Below are 21,694 nucleotides of genomic sequence, written 5' to 3'. Positions count from 1 at the left end.
CGGTGGACCACAATAATAATTTGATGAGCCCCATAAATAATGCGGTCGGCTATGTTAAATAATGTGGTGGACCACTTTAATAATTTGAAAGGCCAAATAAACAATTGTCGCGGCCCACATCAATATTTTGATGGGCCACTTCAAATAATGTGCGTGGGGGCCACATAGATAACATGGTAGACCACATATAACAATGTAATGGCCCACATCAACTAATGCGGTGGACCACGTTAATAATTTGAAGGGCCAAATAAAATATTGTTTCGGCCCACATAAAAGAATGTGGTGGACCACGTTAATAATTTGATGGGCCCCATAAATACTGTGGTGGATTATGTTAAATAATGTGGTAGACCATGTTAATAATTTGAAGGGCCAAATAAAATATTGTTTCGGCCCGCCCACCTCAAATAATGCAGTGGACCACAATAATAATTTGATGGGCCCTATAAATACTGTGGTGGGTTATGTTAAATAATGTGGTAGACCATGTTATTAATTTGAAGGGCCAGTTCAAATATTGTGTTGGCCCACATCAAATATTGTGGTGGACCACGGTAATACTCTGATGGGCCACTTCAAATAATGTTTGTGGGGGCCACATAGATAACATGGTAGATCACATATAACAATCTGATGGGCCACATTAAATATAGTGGCGGGTCAGTTGCTTAGCGTGGCGGACCACGTCAAATAATTTGCCAGGCTTAATAACGTGGTGGGTCAATTTATTAACGGGGTGGGCCATTTAAAATAACCTGGGGGGGTACTTTTAATAAATCTGCTGGCCTCATAAAGAATGTGGTGGACCACGTTAATAATTTGATGGGCCCCAGAAATACTGTGGTGGGCTATGTTAAATAATTAGGTGGACCACGTTAATAATTTGAAGGGCCAAATAAAATATTGTGTCGGCCCACATCAAATAACGTGGTGGACCATGTAAATATTTTGATGGGCCCCATAAATACTGTGGTGGGCTATGTTTAATGTTTTGGACCTCGTTAATAATTTCAAGGGCCAAATAAAATATTGTCGCGGCCCACATGAAATAAAGTGGTGGACCATGTTAATATTTTGATGGGCCACTTCGAATAATGTGCAAAAAGGATGACAATACCAACAACATAATGCAATAATCCCTTCATCATTTTTATAGCTCGTTTTTTTGGAGCAAAATAAAGTCAATCCTGCAAAATATACTTTTTTCCACTCAGGTGATTTTTTTGTTTGTTTGTTTGCAATTTGATAATAAATACATGAAAATTAATCTGATTTTAGTCAACGCAAGAATCATAGACCATATCGGGGATTTACCGATACCATTTGGTATCGACGGTGTCGATATTTGACTCGACCCCCACGCCCTCCTACCCCTCCACCCCCACCCGGGCTCCAGTGGTCACTTTTGTGTGGTCTTGGCCCCACTCGAGCGTGCATCAGCCGGGGGAGCCGCAGGACGTGTTTGGCGCACAGAAAGGTTCCATGTTGCTTCTTCGCCGCTCCGGAGCAGCGCAAGAGAGATGACGATGAGGTCTTCTGCGCTGTTTTTTTTTTTTTGTGCACATTTGACGCAAACTTCATGTTGATTCTTTTTTTTTTTTTTTTCTGCAGGTGTTCTTCATGTTTGGAGCACTTGGTGTGCTGCGTCCTGATCCTTGTAACCGCGGCTGTGGCGCAATGGCCAGGTGAGTTTTGCACTTTACGCACGGACTTCCAGCCGGTGCCTGACTCCTAACAGCTTTTGTGTGCAATGGCGTTGCTTCCGGATTGCTTGATAAAACTGGTGGAAATTGTGCAAGAAGAAAGTGACCAAGTTGTAAATAATTTCCCCTGCAAAAAAGTGTTTTTTTATGGTTAATATTTCTGATTTACGCACCAATTGCAGGCTTACATTGCGTGATTCACATGTCAATTTCAGCAATTCTGCTCTTTGAAAGTCAAGAGTTGATTTTGCAAGTTTTTTTTCTTAGGTCCAAAGTCTACTTTGCGTTTCCTATGTAGTTTTTTTCAATATGACTACCTAAAGCCCCCCGGCCACATAATTTTTTTAGACCTTTAACATCAAAACTGTCACCGCCATTATGATGTTCTTGAACTATAGAAAGTATTTCAATGGTCGAAATCTGCTCTTTTGAGGGCCTTAAGCTTGCTCAATGGCCTTTAGGTAAGGTCAGGGGTGTCAAACTCATTTTAAATGGGGGGCCACATGGAGAAAAATCTACTCTGGTAAAATCACGGCAAGATAACTTAAACATAAAGACATCCATTCATCCATTTTCTAACGCTTGGGGTCACGGGGGTTGCTGGAGCCTATCTCAGCCGCATTCAAGCGGATGGCAGGGTACACCCCGGACAAGTCGCCACCTCATCGCAGGTAGTGCTGGGGTGCCAAACTCATTTTAGATGGGGGGCCACATGGAGAAAAATGTACTCCCAAGTGGGATATGGTAAAATCCCTGCACGGTAACTTAAAAATAAAGACATCCATTTTTTGCCGCTTGGAAACGCGGGGGTTGCTTGAACCTATCTCAGCCGCATTCTGGCGGAAGGCGGCATACACCCTGGACAAGTTGCCAGGTAGTGCAGCGGTGTCAAATTCATTTTAGATGGGGGGCCACAGGGAGAAAAATCTACTCCCAAGTGGGCCGGACTGGTAAAATCACGGCACAATAACTTAAAAATAAAGACATCCATTCATCCATTTTCTACCGCTTGTCCCTTTTGGAGTCTCGGGGGTTGCCGGAACCTATATCAGCCGCATTCGGGCGGAGGGCGGCGTACACCCTGGACAAGTCGCCACCTCATCGCAGGTAGTGCAGGGGTGTCAAACTCATTTTAAATGGGGGGCCACATGGAGAAAAATTTACTCTAGTGCACCAGTCGAGAAAAATGAGCTCATCCATCCATCCATTTCCTACCACTTGTCCCTTTTGGGGTCGCGGGGGTTGCTGGAGCCTATCTCAGCCGCATTCTGTCGGAAGGCAGTGTACACCCTGGACAAGTCGCCACCTCATCGCAGGTAGTGCAGGGGTTTCAAACTCATTTTAGATGGGGGGCCACAGGGAGAAAAATCTACTCCCATGTGGGATATGGTAAAATCACGGCACGATAACTTAAAAATAAAGACATCCATTCATCCATTTTCTACCGCTTGGGTTGCAAGGGTTGCTGGAACCTATCTCAGCCACATTCGGGCGGAAGGCGGCATACACCCTTGACAAGTCACCACCTCATCGCAGGTAGTGCAGAGGTTTCAAACTCATTTTAGATGGGGGGCCACATGGAGAAAAATTTACTCCCAAGTGGCCCGGACTGGTAAAATCCCTGCATGATAAATGAAAAATAAAGACATCCATCCATCCATTTCCTACCGCTTGGGTCGCAAGGGTTGCTGGAACCTATCTCAGCCGCATTTGGGCGGAAGGCGGTGTACACCCTGGACAAGTCGCCATCTCATCGCAGGTAGTGCAGGGGTGTCAAACTAATTTTAGATAGGGGGCCACATGGAGAAAAATCTACTCCCAAGTGGGCCCGACTGGTAAAATCTCAGCACGATAACTTAGAAATGAAGACATCCATTCATCCATTTTCTACCGCTTGGGGTTGCTGGAACCTATCTCAGCCGCATTTGGGCGGAAGGCGGAGTACACCCTGGACAAGTTGCCACCTCATTGCAGGTAGTACAGGGATGTCAAACACATTTTAAATGGGGGGCCACATGGAGAAAAATCTACTCCCGAGTGGGCTGGATAGGTAAAATCACGGCACGATAACTTAAAAACAAAGACGTCCATTTATCCATTTTCTACCACTTTGGGGTCGCGAGGGTTGCTGGAACCTATATCAGCCGCATTCGGGCGGAAGGTGGGGTACACCCTGGACAAGTCGCCACCTCATCGCAGGTAGTGCAGGGGTGTCAAACTCATTTTAAATGGGGGGCCACATGGAGAAAAATCTACTCCCATGTGGGCGGGACTGGTAAAATCACGGCACGATAACTTAAAAATACAGACATCCATTTTCTACCGCTTGTCGCGGGGGTTGCTGGAGCCTATCACAGCCGCATTCTGGCGGAAGGCAGGGTACACCCTGGACAAGTCGCCACCTCATCGCAGGTAGTGCAGAGGTGTCAAACTCATTTTAGAGAGGGGGGCCACAGGGAGAAAAATCTACTCCCAAGTGGGCCGGACTGGTAAAATCACGGCACAATAACTTAAAAATAAAGACATCCATTCATCCATTTTCTACCGCTTGTCCCTTTTGGAGTCGCGGGGGTTGCCGGAACCTATATCAGCCACATTCGGGCAAAAGGCGGCGTACACCCTGGACAAGTCGCCACCTCATCGCAGGTAGTGCAGGGGTGTCAAACTCATTTTAAATGGGGGGCCACATGGAGAAAAATCTACTCTAGTGCACCAGTCGAGGAAAATGAGCCCATACATCCATCCATTTCCTACCGCTTGTCCCTTTTGGGTTTGCGGGGGTTGCTGGAACCTATCTCAGCCGCATTCGGGCGGAAGGCGGTGTATACCCTGGACAAGTCGCCACCTCATCGCAGGTAGTGCAGGGGTGTCAAACTCATTTTAGATGGGGGGCCACATGGAGAAAAATCTTCTCCCAAGTGGGATATGGTAAAATCACGGCACGATCACTTAAAAATAAAGACAAGCACATTCGGAAAATGTAAAAATTATGTTGTCGGGTTTTTTTTTACACTTACATAATGCGGTCAATTATATTCTGGCTGTTGTATTTTATGAAGAAAATTATGTGATAATGTTCATCGTGTTAATTTTTAATCTATCAAGATAAAAAAATATATATACCAAAAGTCAAATTACGGGATTTTATTTATGTAGTTTGATTCATTTTTCTTAGGGCAGCATGGTGGGGCAGGCGTTAGTGCATGTGCCTCACAATACGAAGGTCCTGAGTAGTCCTGGGTTCAATCCCGGGTTCGGGATCTTTCTGTGTGGAGTTTGCATGTCCTCCCCGTGACTGCATGGGGGATAGGTGGATTGGCAACACTAAATTGGCCCTAGTGTGTGAATGTTGTCCGTCTATCTGTGTTGGCGACTTGTCCAGGGCATACCCCGCCTTCCGCCCGAATGTGGCTGAGATAGGTTACAGCGCCCCCCTGCTACCCCAAAAGGGACACGCGGTAGGAAATGGATGGACAGATGGGCTCATTTTCCTCGACGGGTGCACTGACATCATGTTTTTTATACAAATGTAGCATCATTTACAAAGATACAAATAATTGGTATTGCGACATCCAGTGGACACATTTAGAACAGCAGTTTTTTTTTTTTCAAAAATTTCCGTTCATTTTTATACTTAGCAAACTCATTCCGCAGGCCGAATAAAACCTGTTCCAACTGTCCAGCGATCGGTAGGTTGTGAGTTCAAACCCCAGGGCGAGTCTTACCGAAGACTATAAAAATGGGACCCATTACCTCCCTGCCAAGCAGGGAGGTAATGGTAAATACAACATTGAATTTAGTAGAGAACATCGATGATAAAGTTTGCAACTTTTGGTCGCTAATAAAAAAGCCTTGCCTGTACCGGAAGTAGCAGACAATGTGCACGTGACATCACTGTTTGTAGAGCTCCTCACATCCTCACATTGTTTACTATCATGGCCACCAGCAGCCAGAGCGATTCGGACCAAGAAAGCGACGATTTCCCCATTATATTTGAGCGAGAATGAAAGATTTGTGGATGGGGAAAGTGAGAGTGAAGGAATAGAAAAAAAAAATAGACGGCAGAGCGATTCAGATGTTATTAGACAAATTTACTTGGATAATTCTGCTTATTGTGTTACTAGTGTTTTAGTGAGATTATATGATCGTACCTGTACAACCTGAAAGTCGTAGGGGTGTGGTGACCTCCAGTGTCTCCGAGGGAAGCCACGTTTCTCGACGAGGTGAAAGCAGCCGGTCGGGCCGGGCGGGGTTTTTTTTTTCCCTCCTCCACGGTGGAAGCATCTGACGGTCGGGGGCCGCCGGTGGGAGGAGGCAAAAGAGTCGCAGCTGCCTCTTTGACAGGTGCAGGAGGAACGACGCAAACTCTCCGCTCATGTCTACGGTAAGAGCCGACTTATTACTACCATTTTCTCACCGAAACCTGCCGGTTGACATGTGGTAGGGAACCATGTCTGCTTGACCGCTCCGTTCCATAGTAAAGCTTCACCGTCATTTTTCGGGAATGTATACACGGAAACACCGGCTGTGTTTGTGTTGCTAAAGGCGGCTGCAATACACCGCTTCCCACCTACATCTTTCTTCTTTGACGTCTCCATTATTAATTGAACAAATTGCAAAAGATTCAGCAACACAGATGTCCAAAATACTGTGGAATTATGCAATGAAAAGAGACTACTAACAGCTGTGAACAGTGCTGGAACAGAATATCCTCTACAATGCGTGACGTTGCAACGTTTTAGCATGATACTTCCGCGGGAAATTTAAAATCGCAATTTAGTAAACTAAATTGCGTATTGGCATGGGTTGCAATGTTAATATTTCATCATTGATATATAAACTATCAGACTGCGTGGTCGCTAGTAGTGGGTTTCAGTAGGCCTTTAACTTTTTGAGTGTTATAGGAGTTACTAGGGTATTCTACGTCACGGCAGCTCAGACCAGGAACAGACCACAGTGGGCGTTTTTACAAAACATTTCTGCATAATAGTGACAATAAATCATATTGTCGGTGTTGCGGTTTGTTACATTTGTGTTGCGTTTTGCTTGATTTTAAAAGATACAATGGTGTGAGGAGTAAAAGAAGAGCGACGTTCATATGCTCTTGATATTCAGTGTTTTATTTTTCGTAGTTAATATTGTAAGTCCCACTTTTCTTTATTTTCATGTATAAATCTGGTTGTTACAGTCAGTAATGAAGTGAATTATATTTATATAGCGCTTTTCTCTAGTGACTCATAGCACTTTACATAGTGAAACCCAATATCTAAGTTCCATTTAAACCAGTGTGGGTGGCACTGGGAGCAGGTGGGTAAAGTGTCTTGCCCAAGGACACAATGGCAGTGACTAGGATGGCGAAAGCGGGAATCGAACCTGGAACCCTCAAGTTGCTGGCACGGCCACTCTACCAAACGAGCTATACCGCCCCAGTAAAAAACTGTAAAATACCATTCCGTTTTTTGTTTTTTTTTGAAGTGGTTTGTCATAACATTTTTAGTGTTATGATCCGCTGCCCGGATCAGATGATGATTTAGATTTGAGTCTATTTGTGTTTTCTGTTAGTTCTGGACTCATCTTGTTATTGTTTGTGCACCAGTGAGTTAGTTTCGTCACCATAGCTACGTATTATTTTCAGCTGACGGTTATTTCCGGACGCACAACTGTTTTTGGGATTACTGTCGTTATTTAAACCTGCCTTCTCCGTTCATTCGGCCTTGCTTCCTAATTTGTCTTTGTACAAAAAAAAGACAACTTTTGTTCCCGGTCCTGCTTATGCTAGCTTCCATGCTAAGCCCATTTTGTTTTTTCTCGCTCCCATGCTAGCTCTTATGCTAGCTCTTTTGGTTTTGTCTTAGTCTGTTTTATTCTTAAATAAATCATTTCCTACCTGCACGCTGTGTCCAAAGCCCGCCTGCATCCTTGGGAGAACGAAACCCGCATCACCATGCGTCCGACTCGTCATATTTAGAACTCTTATCGAACATTGTGACTTTTGGTATTGGTTTTCCTGAAAACAAAGAAGCCAAACACATATACTGTAGGGCAGATTTTTACATCTAAAAGTGTATATATCATTCATACACATTGGCCCCCCAGACACGTTTTTTTCTCTCAATGTGGCCCCCCGAGTCAAATCCTCGTCCTTGCATTGAAAGGAAAAATGACTCACCAGGAGTTCAAGGTCTCATGCATGAATGAATGATTAATAATTGAAGTAATGGAAAGGAGACTGATACGACGTTGATTAATATTTGAGTGATACGCGATCAGTCAGACCCGAAAGTTGGTCCGAGTACTTGTTTTGCTAAAGTAAATATGCTGTTGGAACTTTAGTAGCTGATTGTGGTAAAAGTTAGAGGTGTCTGATACATTTTCACATCCGATATGGATATTCATACAATTTGATATCCGCTGGCGTACTTTTAATATCGTGTTGTGTTGAAGTGAATTGAGTCAAACAGAAATACTAACCTATTGTTTTCAGCGACACCTAGTGGCTACTATAATTCATTAAATTAGCCCGACGGTAATTGGTGAGGTTGTATTTCTGCCTCACTACTGTGAGAATTCTGCGTGTGGCTGAAGCACTAAGGAGTGGCACGATCCAGGACTAGATGCAGTGTGCTCAAACAACCACCAGGTAGCATCTTTGAGCAGATAATACTGCATCATCTGTATCTATTTCGGACCTTAGCTTCTGTCTTCTGTAAAAGTAACTTTTCTAACCGTTTGGTATCTGCACAAGTTCAGAAACATTTTGATATCAAACCATGGATGTATGGCCTGGATATTTATAAAGCAATCTTGCTTTCCGACATACTTCCGGGAAACGAGCCGTTTGGAATTTTTCCCATTGGCGGGTTATCCGTTGAGATTTACCCAAAGTGCATTGCACGAATACGCCATTGTAGTCCGACTGTTCTGATCCGTTGCCCGGATCATACAATATTGTAGCTATGTTCATTTTGATATCACATTCTGTTGTTTGACTTCCTTATTTCCTGTGTTTGTTCCGTCACCATGGTTGCTCATTAGTTTTCACCTGCCCGTTGCTTTCGACGCACGCCTGTTTTTGCTGATTACTGCCTTATTTAAGCCAGCCCTTTCTGTTCGGATCCTAATTTGCATTACGCAACAAGTGACGACTGCTTATATATATATATATATATATATATATATATATATATATATATATATATATATATATATATATATATATATATATATATGTGTGTATGTTTATACTCGCTAGCTTTCACACTACGCCTTTATTTATCCCTAGCTCTCATGCTAGGAGCTTTTGTTTTGCCTTGTGCCAGTGTTTCTGTTTACTAGTTTGTTTTATTAGTTTAATAAATATTCATTTCTTACCTTACGCTGTGTTCTTGACCGACCGCATCCACGGAAGAACAAATGCCCAGCAAACGTCACACCGACGCTGTTATCAATATGCTCCGTCTTTTTCTCCATCTTTTTGTTGTGGGGCAGACTGGCTCGTACATGCACATGCGTTCTTCGCAGTGGTCATTTCTAATAGAATGTAGCATGTAGTCGTAACTTATATCTGTCAGTAGATTAGCTATGGAAGCACTAAAAACTACAACAAAGATGGCGGGTAGAAGAGGCTGTTGAATAGACGGCCAGAAAGCGGCTTGAAAATGGTCTTTAAAAAACTAATCAATGCAACATTTGTACCCAAGAACTACCATTACATGTTATGTAAGCCACAAGAAAGGGTTTTAAATGTAGAAAAAAAAACACCTTTTAAGTTCATTTTAACTCATGACGCAATCAGTTGAATGATGCAGACACGTTTGTTACTGGGTACTTGCTAACACGCCTCTGCCTCAAACTGTTTCTCCAAGTAATATGCAACTATAATTATCTGATACTGGTTTATATCGACATATATCATGTCTTAGACTTCAATATTGTTCAATTAAGGACGCTCCCTATGTAAGTCTAGCTTGTGTGCTGTTTTGTGCTTAGCTGTTGTGTAGCTGCTAGCTCCAAGCCCAGGGGGCGCAAGACAATAGAATAAAACATTGAGAACTTGTTGAATTAGGTCCTGATGTTGGGTAACTAGAACATAACATTGAAACAACATGCATTTTGATGACGTTTAATTAACGTTAAGTTCTGACGTTGATTTAACCATTTGAATTTTGGTCAGTCTCCAACCAACATTTCTACAACACAAATACAACGTTGATACAACACACTTTTTTGCAACATTTATTCAATGTCAGGTTGTAATATTGATTTGACCGTTGAAATTTCGGTCATTTCCCAACCAAAATTTCTACAACTCAAATACAATGTTGAAACAACATATTTTTTGACAACATTTAAACGTTGATTTAACCAACATTTCCCAACCAATTTTCTACAACACAAATACAACGTTAAACGTTGCAAAAAGTATGTCGTTTCATTTAATGTCAGGTTGTGATATTGATTTGACCATTGAAATTTTGGACATTTTCCAACCAAAATGTCTGCAACACAAATTCAAAGTTTGAACAACATACTTTTTGACAACGTTTTTAATCAATGTTGGGTTCTGACGATGATTGAACCATAACATTTTGGTAAATTCATAAACAAAATTTCTACAACAAAAATACGACATTGAAACAACATACTTTTTGAAGACGTTTAATCAATGTTGGGTCCTGTTGTTGATTTAGCCATTGAGTTTTGGTCATTTCCCAACCAAAATTTCTACAACTCAAATACAACGTTGAAACAACATATTTTTTGACAAAATTTAAACGTTGATTTAACCAACATTTCCCAACCCATTTTCTACAACACAAAAACCACGTTGAAACGACATACTTTTTGCGACGTTTATTCAATATCAGGTTGTGATATTGATTTGACCATTGAAATTTCGGTCATTTCCCAACCAAAATTTCTACAACTCAAATACAACGTTGAAACAACATATTTTTTGACAACGTTTAAACGTTGATTCAACCAACATTCCCCAACCAATATTCTACAACACAAATAAAACGTTGATACAACATACTTTTTTGCAACATTTATTCAATGTCAGGTTGTGATATTGATTTGATCATTGAAATTTCATTTCCCTACCAAAATTTCTGCAACACAAATTCAAGGTTTGAACAACATACTTTTTGACAACGTTTTTAATCAATGTTGGGTTCTGACGATGATTGAACCATAAAATGTTGGTAAATTCATAAACAAAATTTCTACAACACAAATACAACGTTGAAACAACATACTTTATGCAATGTTTATTCAATGTCAGGTTGAGATATTGATTTGACCATTGACATTTTGCTAATTTCCCGACCAAAATTTCTACAACACAAATACGACATTGAAACAACATACTTTTTGAAGGCGTTTAATCAATGTTGGGATCTGTTGTTGATTTAGCCATTGAGTTCTGGTCATTTCCCCAACCAAAATTTGTACAACTCAAATACAACGTTGAAACAACATATTTTTTGACCAAATTTAAACGTTGATTTAACCAACATTTCCCAACCAATTTTCTACAACACAAATACAACGTTGAAACTACATACTTTTTGCAACATTTATTCAATGTCAGGTTGTGATATTGATATGACCATTGAAATTTTGAACATTTTCCAACCAAAATTTCTGCAACACAAATTCAAGGTTTGAACAACATACTTTTTGACGACGTTTTTAATCAATGTTGGGTTCTGACGATGATTTAACCATTCAATTTTGGTAAATTCATAAACAAAATTTCTGCAACACAAATACAACGTTGAAACAACATACTTTATGCAATGTTTATTCAATGTCAGGTTGTGATATTGATTTGACCATTGACATTTTGCTAATTTCCCGACCAAAATTTCTACAAGACAAATACGACATTGAAACAACATACTTTTTTGAAGACGTTTAATCAATGTTGGGATCTGTTGTTGATTTAGCCATTGAGTTCTGGTCATTTCCCAACCAAAATTTGTACAACTCAAATACAACGTTGAAACAGCATATTTTTGGACAAATTTAAACGTTGATTTAACCAACAAATCCCAACCAATTTTCTACAACACAAATACAACGTTGAAACGACATACTTTTTGCAATGTTTATTCAATGTCAGGTTGTGACCATTGAAATTTTGGTCATTTTCCAACCAAAAATTTTCCAACACAAATATAACATTGAAACAACATACTTTTTGACGACGTTCAATCAATGTTGGGTTCTGACGTTGACTTAACCACTGAATTTTGATCATTTCCCCACCAATATTCTGCAACACAAATACAACGTTGAAACAACATACTTTTTGCAACGTTTATTTAATGTCAGGTTGTGATGTTGATATGACCATTGAATTTTGGTCATTTCCCGACCAAAATTTCTACAATACTAATACATTTAATCACCACACGTTTTGACAACGTTTAATCAACGTTGGGTTCTGACATTGATTTAACCATTGAATTTTGGTCATTTCCCAACCAATATTCTACAACAAAAATTGAAACAACATACTTTTTGATGACAACAATGCAATGTCAGGTTGTGACGTAGATTCAACCATTGAATTTTGGTTGTTATCTAAACCAAAAATTGTACAACACAAATACAACATACTTTTTGACGACAATAAATCAATGTTGGGTTCTGACGTAGATTTAACCATTGAATTTTGGCCATTTCCCAACCAATATCCAACAACACAAATATAACGTTGAAACAACATACTTTTTGCAAGGTTTATTCAATGTCAGGCTGTGATATTGATTTGACCGTTGAAATGTTGGTTATTTCCCACCAACATTTCTACAACTCAAATACAACGTTGAAACAACATGCTTTTTGACGACGTTTAATCAACGTTGGGTTCTGACGTACCTTTAACCATTGAATTTTGGTCATTTGCCAACCAATATTCTACAACAGAAATACGTTGAAACAACATACTTTTTAATGACGTTTTTGATGATGTTGGGTTCTGATGTTGATTTAACCATTGAATTTTGGCCATTTCTCAACCATAATTCTACAACACAAACACAACATACTTTTTGACGACGTTTAATCAACGTTGGGTTCTGACGTTGATTTAACAATTGAATTTTGGTCATTTCCCGACCAAAATTCTAAAACACAAATACAATGTTGAATCAACATACTTTTTGACGACATTTAGTCAACGTTGGGTTCTGACGTTGATTTAACCAATGAATTTTGGTCATTTCCCAACCAATATTCTACAACAGAAATTGAAACAACATACTTTTTAAAGACATTTCCGCAATGTCAGGTTGTGACGTAGATTTAACCATTGAATTTTGGTTGTTTTCAAACCAAAAATTCTACAACACAAATGCAACGTTGATACAACATACTTTTTGACGACGTTTATTCAATGTCAGGTTGTGACATTGATTTGACCATTGACCTTTGGTCATTCCCCAACCAATATTCTACAACACAAATACAACGATGAAACAACATACTTTTTGACGACATTTAATCAATGTTGGGTTCTGACGTAGATTTAACCATTGAATTTTGGCCATTTGCCAACCAATATTCTACAACACAAATACAACGTTGAAACAACATACTTTTTAATGACGTTTTTGATGATGTTGGGTTCTGACGTTGATTTAACCATTGAATTTTGGCCATTTCTCAACCATAACTCTACAACACAAACACAACGTTCAAACAACATACTTTTTGAGGACGTTTAATCAACGTTGGGTTCTGACGTTGATTTAACAATTGAATTTTGGTCATTTCCCGACCAAAATTCTAAAACACAAATACAATGTTGAATCAACATACTTTTTGACGACATTTAGTCAACGTTGGGTTCTGACGTTGATTTAACCAATGAATTTTGGTCATTTCCCAACCAATATTCTACAACAGAAATTGAAACAACATACTTTTTAAAGACAGTTCCGCAATGTCAGGTTGTGACGTAGATTTAACCATTGAATTTTGGTTGTTTTCAAACCAAAAATTCTACAACACAAATGCAACGTTGATACAACATACTTTTTGACGACGTTTATTCAATGTCAGGTTGTGACATTGATTTGACCATTGACCTTTGGTCATTTCCCAACCAATATTCTACAACAGAAATTGAAACAACATACTTTTTAAAGACATTTCCGCAATGGCAGGTTGTGACGTAGATTTAACCATTGAATTTTGGTTGTTTTCAAACCAAAAATTCTACAACACAAATGCAACGTTGATTCAACATACTTTTTGACTACGTTTATTCAATGTCAGGTTGTGACATTGATTTGACCATTGACCTTTGGTCATTCCCCAACCAATATTCTACAACACAAATACAACGATGAAACAACATACTTTTTGATGACATTTAATCAATGTTGGGTTCTGACTTAGATTTAACCATTGAATTTTGGCCATTTGCCAACCAATATTCTACAACACAAATACAACGTTGAAACAACATACTTTTTAATGACGTTTTTGATGATGTTGGGTTCTGACGTTGATTTAACCATTGAATTTTGGCCATTTCTCAACCATAACTCTACAACACAAACACAACGTTCAAACAACATACTTTTTGAGGACGTTTAATCAACGTTGGGTTCTAACGTTGATTTAAACATTGAATTTTGGTCATATCCCAACCAATATTCTACGACAGAAATTGAAACAACATACTTTTTGATGACATTCATGCAATGTCAGGTTGTGACGTAGATTTAACCATTGAATTTTGGTTGTTTTCAAACCAAAAATTCTACAACACAAATACAATGTTGATACAACATACTTTTTGACAACATTTATTCAATGTCAGGTTGTGGCGTTGACTTGACTATTGAAATTTGGTCATTTCCCAACAAACGACGTGGATCCAACGTTGGACATCGACGTTGTCTCAATTTATGAATACAACTATTTTGCTACATTGTTTCAAAGTCAGTTTTAAAGGACTCGCACGTATAATCAACGTCTTTTGCCTGCTGGGAGTAGCCTACAGTATAGTCCTACTACCTTGTTTACCTTTTTGGAAATCCATCCATCCATGGATCTTATGCAAGTCATTTTTGTAAATGACTGCTAAAATACAAAAAAAAGACCAATTTGCGTGCTTTTTGGAGGATATTTATCTTATCTTAAATGGCTGTTCGGCTTTGCTTGTATCGGACATTTCAGATGCAACGTGCTGATATCAGGCTTGTTTCTTTGCTGATATCAAATCCTGCTAGAATGACTTAGTCGATACTTTGACGATATTAAAGGCCTACTAAAATGCGATTTTCTTATTTAAACGGGGATAGCAGGTCCATTTTATGTGTCATACTTGATCATTTCGCGATATTGCCATATTTTTGCTGAAAGGATTTAATAGAGAACATCGACGATAAAGTTCGCAACTTTTGGTGCTGATAAAAAAGCCTTGCCTGTACCGGAAGTAGCAGACGATGTGCGCGTGACGTCACGGGTTGTGGAGCTCCTTACTTCTGAACATTGTTTACAATCATGGCCACCAGCAGCGAGAGCGATTCGGACCGAGAAAGCGACGATTTCCCCATTAATTTGAGTGAGGATGAAAGATTCGTGGATGAGGAAAGTAAGAGTGAAGGACTAGGGGGAAAAAAAGGACTAGAGGGCGGTGGGAGAATTCAGATAGGGAAGATGCTGTGAGAGGCGCCGTGGAAACCGTGGGGGTGGCAGGACCACTCGGCCAGGCCCAACCGCATCAAGGGATAGAGCCATACCGCTTATAACCTAATGGTGACGGTCAGGAGGACGCTGCTGATATTGATACTGGAGTAGCACACGACATAGATTGGTAAAATCTTATTTATTAATACACTGTACTTTGTGTGTGTGGTCTAATCCAACCATGTTCGCTTGACATCTCTGTTCCATAGTAAAGCTTGACTGTCATCTTTCGGGAATGTAAACATCGGAACACCGGCTGTGTTTGTGTTGCTAAAGCCGGCCGCAATACACCGCTTCCCACCTACAGCTTTCTTCTTTGATGTCTCCATTGTTCATTGAACAAATTGCAAAATATCAACCAACACAGATGTCCAGAATACTGTGGAATTTTGAACCGGACCTGGTGTCCCGGTTCGCAAAGGCCTGCCGTTCCGCCTCAGGCGCAGGGCCGTCTGCTGCATGCGACATGCTTGAATTAGGGGTCCGATTCATTCCCGCTCCCTGGCTGGGTCAGGAATCCCTATTGTCATGTGATCTTTGACATGCGCCCAGCATGGTTTTTGCCTGAGGGGAGCAGGACAAGGAAGGGGCAAAGGAACGCTTTGTAAGACCCCCCGCTGTGCCCTTTAATGCCTGAATTAGATGCCACATTAAAAATCACAGCTGGATTGGGGTCAGGTTTTTTTCCCAAGCAGGGACATGATGGCTGCAGGAGAAACAATTGGGTCGAAGCTTCAGATGTGCTATAGAAAGTGGGCAATAATTTGCATACCCCGGTATTAGTCCGCATATTTTTATTATATTTACTCAATCACGTATTTTTAATCATCACATGCTGAAAAGCCAATAGCAAACTAACCATCTGCAGTGATGACACAGACAGGAATAAACAAAAGACATGTGCGGAATATCCGGCGCAATTTATTAGTTTGCTCGGAAGTCCAACAACAAAACGCATGCCTGGATAAGAGTAGCCAGGTGGGAAATGACAAATGATCGTATTTTGTTGAAAATGATCCCGCAGTATGTGATTTGATTGCACAGGAAGTCTAATTGACGCACAAATAGAATCATTATTGTACATCTGGCAACGCTGCATCGGAGTCGACTCATTATTTACTCTTTGACTTCGATTAAAAACTTTGGTGACACGACACATGTCCGTTACACTTACTTTGCAACCAGTGAAATATCGAAAAGGGGAAAAAAGCGAGGAAAAAAATTGTAACGTTTTCGGTGTGGGGCGTTGGTGGTTTGGACCACTGGATGCAGGGACGGCAGGCGACGTGCAGGTGAAATGTATGTAATGACAAACAAAAATAAAAAAAAATAGTGCAGCCGGAAGGAGCACAGGAAGCATAGTGTCAAAGTTTGTTGGATTCGAACCCCAAGATGCAGAGATGGAGGCAGGCATTGGATAGGAAAACATGATTTAATTAAAACTAAACAAGAACAAAAAAAAAAAATCACGCACGTGGGCGGATAACAAACTAAGGGAGCTAGCGTGGGAGCTGGAAAACATAAAGGAACTTAGCGTGGAAGCTAGCGGGTAGCAAGACTGGAAACCGCTAATAGCTAACAAGAAAACACGAAACAAAAGAGCTAGGAGAAAAGAAACTACAAATAGCTAACAGGAACAGCTTACCGCTACGACGATAAGGACAAATAGTAGCACGACAGGTAGTAGCTGTAGTGATGACATCGACACGACAGGTAGCAACGACAAGAGCGACATGTGGCAACGACAAATCAAAATGACAATAATCCAGCAACTGACTGGACAAAAACAGACTCAAATAGAAGCGGGCTGATTGACATCAGGTGTGGCCAGGTGCCAGTCAGCCGCAGCTGAGGGGAAACAGCGCACAGGGAAAAAAACAGGAAACAGACAAAATAAGAGGGCTGACAGCAACTAAAAACAGGAAATACTAAACAGAGGAAACCAAGACAAATGCAGAGGGAAAAAAAACTAAAACACAAACAAACTGTCAGTGGCAAGCCTGACACACAGGGAAAGTAAACAAAGCACAATGATGCAGACCTGGACAAAGGGCTGGCATACACATTTTTTTGGTAGGAGGTATCACCTAGGAACTACTTTTCTGGCACATTACCTTGCTCCTTTGGCTACTAATGACTTTGCAACCAGTGAAATATAAAATAGGGTAAAAAAGCAAGGAAAAAAATTGTAACGCTTTCGGTGTGGGGTGTTGTCGGTTTGGACCCGTGGATGCAGGGACGGCAGGCGACGTGCAGGTGAAATGTATGTGATGACAAACAAAAATAAAAAAAATAGTGCAGCAGGAAGGTGCACAGGAAAGATAGTGTCAAAGTGTGTTGGATTCGAACCCCAAGATGCAGAGATGGAGGCAGGCATTGGATAGGAAAACATGATTGAATTAAAACTAAACAAGAACAAAAAAAAAAAATCACGCACGTGGGCGGATAACAAACTAAGGGAGCTAGCGTGGGAGCTGGAAAACAAAAAGGAACTTAGCGTGGAAGCTAGCGGGTAGCAAAACTGGAAACAGCTAATGGCTAACAAGAAAACACGAAACAAAAGAGCTAGGAGAAAAGAAACTACAAATAGCTAACAGGAACATCTTACCACTACGACGATAAGGACAAATAGTAGCACGACAGGTAGTAGATGTAATGATGACATCGACACGACAGGTAGCAACGACAAGAGCGACATGTGGCAACGACAAATCAAAATGACAATAATCCAGCAACTGACTGGACAAAAACAGACTCAAATAGAAGCGGGCTGATTGACATCAGGTGTGGCCAGGTGCCAGTCAGCCGCAGCTGAGGGGAAACAGCGCACAGGGAAAAAAACAGGAAACAGACAAAATAAGAGGGCTGACAGCAACTAAAAAATGGAAATACTAAACAGAGGAAACCAAGACAAATGCAGAGGGAAAAAAAACTAAAACACAAACAAACTGTCAGTGGCAAGCCTGACACACAGGGAAAGTAAACAAAGCACAATGATGCAGACCTGGACACAGGGCTGGCATACACATTTTTTTGGTAGGAGGTATCACCTAGGAACTACTTTTCTGGCACATTACCTTGCTCCTTTGGCTACTAATGACTTTGCAACCAGTGAAATATCAAATAGCGTAAAAACGCTTTCGGTGTGGTGTGTTGTCGGTTTGGACCACTGGATACAGAGACGGCAGGCGACGTACAGGTGAAATGTATGTAATGAAAAACAAAAATAAAAAATATAGGGAACCAAAAAAAGCACAATGATGCAGACCTGTACACAGGGCTGGCATACAAATATGTTTTTTGTATGAAGTATCACCTAGGAACTACTTTTTTGGCACATTACCTTGCTCCTTTGGCTACTAATGACTTTGCAACCAGTGAAATATCAAATAGGGTAAAAAAGCAAGGAAAAATATTGTACAGTAAACTGACAGTTAAAATTTAAACATTTAACATTTCAAACAATTTTGAACAGAAATAGTTCATGCATATTTAGATAAATTCCTTTAAAATTAAATTTTTTTGGGGCCGGGGACCGGGCTGTATATATGCGCACTTATTGACTGAAAGAGCAAGCACTTGATGATGTCTTGTTGTCGATGGAAAAGTGCATTTTTAGACAATACGATTTGCTTGAGCGGCTAGGAAACCCCGAGAGTAACAAACGGTGGCCTTGTTGCCTTTCAATTAAGAACAATAAACTACTTTTTAGTATAAGTTTGCTGGTTTGAAGAAATGTAAGGTGTCAAGATAATGGGACTAGTGTTTGCTTAATTTAAAAATATTTTTCAACATATTGAGTAAAAAAGGTATTTTTTTTTTACCAAGAAAAGGGCACTTGTTATTAGTGAGAATATGTCATGTCTTTGTGATCATGTTCGGTTTTGTTTTTGACTCCATTAGTTCCAGTTTTTGCGCACCCTGGTTTGTTTTTTGTTTCCAGGCCTACCAATCAGTTCCCCTGTTACGTGTACACAACTCACGCACCTGATTTGTTTGGACCCACACACCTGTCAATCACTGCACCACCATTTAAGCCTGTAGTTGCCAGGCAGTCAGCCTCCTACACACCCATGTTATCCATGCCGATGATCCATGCTCTTTCTCGGTCCGAGTAAGTTTTTCATGCCATCGTTTGTAAGTTTTGTTTTATGTTCATAGTTCTCCCATTGTGCCAGTTTTTGTTTTCGTAGCCAAGTTTGTTTTCCCCCTTGCGCGCGCCTTTTCTTTGCTCCTTTTTATAGTATAATTAAAATGTCTTTACCTTCACGCCGTGTCCGCTCCAATCACTTTGCACCAAGGGAAAACAATCCCCACCATAGTCCTCGCCTTGACAGAATATACTTATTTTAAGGTATTTTTGGGTTCATTGAGGTTAGCTAGTTTTACTTGTTTTGGAAAGTCTTGACAAGCCAACTTTTCTTGTCCTATTGACAGATGATTTTGCTTAGTTCAAATTAAATACCAGTCATTTTTTTTCTTGTTTTTGAACACTGACGCTTTTTTGTTATTGATTGATTGATTTAGGTTCAGTCTGGGTCGCTCCTTTCAGATCATCGTGACCTGCAAGGGGACTAAACGGGCCTGGTTCTCTTACCTCATTGAACCTTGTGATGTCTAATCCCTGGATTTTCTATTCACTAAGCCCACTTCTTCATGATCGAGCACCTCATGAGGTGCCGCGCATCGGGGCTCGGAGGCTCCGTCTCCGCCGGCGTATTTAAAAAAAGGTCACGGGGGTCACCGGGACTCCTCCCGGCAGATGGTTTTACGCCAGGACGGCCAGGTTTGGACTTGCGGATTGGGGGTCATTCCAAGTGTCAAGTGGTCTGGCTCTGTTTTCTCTGCATTTTCACGACCTTGTCGCGAGGGATTAGCGCTCCCCTTTTTTCTTCCCCCCTCCAGTGCTCTCCGCCCCGATCCCAGGCCGCCGTCTTTTGTGTGTCACTCGCCAGGATCGGAGCGAAGTCAACTCCCGATGAGTCGATCGTTGCAAAATCCTGTTTACGGAACATTTGACATTCCTTCAGGACCACACATTAACACAACTTGCAAACACAAATATATTCATTTCGCGGTGTTTTTGTGAGGAAACTACACTACCTTCTTTGGTGACTAAAAACCGACCCATCTGGATTCTGTTCTGAAACCCCCGCCTGCCTGCTGACACATACGGTTTAACTTACCCTACAAGTACCAGGGGGAAACATTTAGATATTTGGTTGTCATGTCGGCGGTCTTTTTTCACATTAGACATGTCTAAGTAAGGATGTTTTGGTGTTTTTCTCTGCATATTTGTTAAGGTCTTGGTAAAGTGGGGGCGACTCCAGGATGCAGAGACGGGAGACAGGGTGGAATTACAAAAATGAAAAAATTTGATTAGACAACAAGGGATAACTAAGGGCGATTGGGCAGAAACACACACCATGAAATCTGGTCAAAAAAGGTTCCTCAGCGGTCGGCAGGAGAAAGGGCCAGGGCACACTGAGCAAGGCAAGAGTCCAACAAAAGTTATCGTTTTTACTTCAGGGGGACTAGGAGATGAACACACAAGAGGTTAGGGAATTCAGGACAAAGGAGCGAAACCATCCCAGGTCTGGTGAATCAGGTGCATGCACGACAGGAGTACTGGAGACAATAACCGGTGAGGCCAAGCTGACAGTGACGAGCCTAAATACTGGTGTGCAAGTTGCGAGCAGGTGTGTCTCAATGTCCGCCCCTCGCCGAGGACGAATCACTAAAAGCACTGGTGCAGACGAAGGAGAAGGCAGGAAAACACTAAAAACACAACACGTATTAATCCTATGCATAAATAGCATTTCCATTTTAATTGTAATGAGTAGCAAATGCATTGGTTAATATTAGAGATGTCGGACAATACCGGACTGCCAATATTATCAGCCGATAAATGCTTCAAAATGTAATATCGGAAATGATCGGTTTCAAAAAGTAAAATTTATGACTTTTTAAATCACCGCTGTACGGAGTGGTACACGGACGTAGGGAGAAGTACAGAGCGCCAATAAACCTTAAAAGGCACTGCCTCTGCATGCCGGCCCAATCACAAAATATCTACGGCTTTTCGCACACACAAGTGAATGCAACGCATATTTGGTCAACAGTCATACAGGTCACACTGAGGGTGGCCGTATAAAGAACTTTAACATTGTCACAAATATGCGCCACACTGTGAACCCACACCAAACAAGAATGACAAACACATTTCGGGAGAACATCCGCACCGTAACAAAACATAAACACAACAGAACAAATAC

The 21,694-nt window shown here is 40.9% G+C and overlaps 1 protein-coding gene across 1 annotated transcript in view; it reads left to right on the top strand.

The window, feature by feature from the left end:
* The first annotated feature begins 1,403 nt into the window (after window positions 1–1,403).
* Window positions 1,404–21,694, top strand: part of col18a1a (collagen type XVIII alpha 1 chain a) — a 225,195-nt gene continuing 204,904 nt past the window's right edge. Inside the window, 2 exon segments of the mRNA XM_061918426.1 lie at window positions 1,404–1,534; window positions 1,615–1,688. Of these exon segments, the coding sequence (XP_061774410.1) occupies window positions 1,524–1,534; window positions 1,615–1,688 (85 nt within the window). The 5' untranslated portion in view covers window positions 1,404–1,523.

Source organism: Nerophis ophidion, linkage group LG13 (genome assembly GCF_033978795.1).
Source record: "Nerophis ophidion isolate RoL-2023_Sa linkage group LG13, RoL_Noph_v1.0, whole genome shotgun sequence".
NCBI classification, from domain to species: domain Eukaryota; kingdom Metazoa; phylum Chordata; class Actinopteri; order Syngnathiformes; family Syngnathidae; genus Nerophis; species Nerophis ophidion.
This window is presented reverse-complemented; position numbering and strand designations above follow the sequence as displayed.